General features: G+C 42.6%; 1 protein-coding gene across 1 annotated transcript; it reads right to left on the bottom strand.

Moving 5' to 3' along the window:
- Window positions 1-270: 270 nt before the first annotated feature.
- Window positions 271-1,080, bottom strand: LOC121442631 (spindlin-2-like). The gene has a single exon (XM_041644233.1). It carries the CDS (start codon window positions 1,078-1,080, stop codon window positions 271-273), a length of 810 nt encoding a protein of 269 aa, XP_041500167.1.
- Window positions 1,081-2,213: the final 1,133 nt, after the last annotated feature.

Here is a 2,213-nt window from a genome sequence, read left to right on the forward strand (position 1 = left end):
CTTATTCCATTTTTAGATGATACTAGCTCCCTTGTCTCACAGGCTGAACTGACAGCTGTTCCCTCCTTCCCTGCTCCACCCACCAAACACACCCAGTGTTTTCCACAAGGCAAAGTGCTTACAGACAGCATGCCATACCCACGGAAAAGTGTATTTGTCCGGACAAACTTACACCCCCGGCGAGTTCCCCACACACTTAAAAGCAGCAGCCTCTGAACATCTAGAAATGACAACTTTATTTCAACAGTTGTGGTGGTGTAACTTTGCCAATTAGATATTTTCCACAAAATCATAGACATAGATATGAAAATCATCATCAAATTTGATAAGATACACCGATGGTAGGGCTTCTATTTTGCCAATGAACTTGCCCATTCTTTTGCTGCCATCATCATTGGCATATTCAACCTCTTTTCCTATGAGACCATTCACAAATTTAAGACCCACATCTAGTGGAGGAATGTCATTATAAATTGGCAGGATTCGGAGATCGCCCTCTTTGTAATCATCCAGAAGCTCATACATGTATAAGATGGGATCATTTGTATAGGTAATATAAAAGAAGTTATTAAGTAGAGGCGCTTTTGCCAGAACCATCCCCCTCCAGAGATCTTTGGAGCCATGCTCACCCTCAAATATGTGATCCACCACCTTGCCAATTATTGTATCAGCAATGTCGGGATCGGGGACTGGGGATGATTTTACTATATCAGAGAGCACTTTAAGGGACAACACTCTTTCATCTTGATGAAGTTCTAATCCATAGACACAAGCGATCCCATCGTATTTTACCAGATAGAGAGATGGATTTATGGCCACTTGATTCAGAACTATTCCTCTCCAATGGGTGATGGAACCATCCTCTTCCTTCCAGTTGTGGGAAATCCTGCAGCCCACGATGTTCCTTTCGGCCAGAGACAAACATCTGCTCCTCTGCCTCTTCTGCTTCGGTTTTTCCTTGGTTAAGGCTGCAGTTTTGTTGGTGTAGTTGTCACAGAACTCATGTCCAGCAGCTGCATCTGTGGGTTCCCCTTGGGTCTCAGTGGTCTGGAAATACTGGGTGCTGGTGCCTGGGTCCATGGCTGCATTGGAGAAGAGGGAAGAGACAGTTAGCTGAGTGGATAAAGGGCCAACTTACTCACACCCACCCCTTGTTAGATGCCTCCACTCCAGGAATCTGGTCCCTAACCGGCCCTCACCCCACCCCAGGAGCCTGAGGGCAATGCTGGATACTTGGGTGGGTGCCTTCTGCTGTGCTGCACTCTCCTGGATTCTCTGGTGTTGTTGGGAAGGGCTGGAGAGCTGCAATGGGGCAGAAGATGTGAAACAGTATTTGGACCTCCGAAATGCTGGAATCAATGACTCTTAAGCTCAACTGTCCCCTCCCTGTGCTTCGCCCCCCCACATGGCCTGAGCAAACCTGTTTGGAAGCAGAGAGGAGAAGCATGGCAAAGATCCTCTCCTCCCTCCATCTTATCCTTCACCTCAGTGTCCTGAGCATTCCTCCAGGAACTTGCTTTTTCTCCTCACTAATGCCCTCATGAAATTCTTAGTGAACATGAATATCCCTTCGTTTTCACTGGAAAAACTTGGAAGGGGGATGTGTGCTAGCACATTAGACTGCCATTTTGATCTAGTCTCTCCCTAATTTTTACTGACTTTCACTAACTTTCATTTGGGCAGGTTTTTTCTTGTTGTTTCCCCCCTCTTTTCTGCTTTAGTCTATGGAAAGGTAATCATGTTCATAGCTTGAGCGCTATGTAAATATCTTGAAACTGACATGAAAGACATGATTTCAATTCTATCTTTCATTTCAAGGCCTCACAGCAAAAATATTATTTCCTTTTCCTATTAGTGCTTTCTAAGGACATTACATATGTTTAAAATTAGTTTTCTTTATTATTTAATATATAATTATTTCTTCGCTGATGTGTAAAAGTTGATTTTGCAACCATCTTTAGCTTTCTCGTAATCTCTGAGTTTTGGAAGAATAGTTCCACAATAACTGGGAATGAAATTTATTCATCAGAAGGTATATCTTTGTTGAATATGTTAAGTTCTTAGGAGAAAAATAACCAATTTCTAATCTGTGAATTAAGACTTGGTCTCTTTAACAAATACGGGAGTAATAGTTTAAATTTTTTCTTCTTGGTTTTTTGAGATAGGGTTTCTTTGTGTAACACTCCTGTCTGTTTTAGAACTTGCTCTGTAGA

Source organism: Microtus oregoni, unplaced genomic scaffold (assembly GCF_018167655.1).
Source record: "Microtus oregoni isolate MIOR12 unplaced genomic scaffold, Mior012 000092F_ref0000046, whole genome shotgun sequence".
Taxonomy (NCBI): Eukaryota; Metazoa; Chordata; class Mammalia; order Rodentia; family Cricetidae; genus Microtus; species Microtus oregoni.

What these genes read in the sequence shown, in the direction of transcription:
- LOC121442631 (XM_041644233.1), bottom strand. Translation starts at nt 1,080, where the DNA reads ATGGACCCAGGCACCAGCACCCAGTATTTCCAGACCACTGAGACCCAA.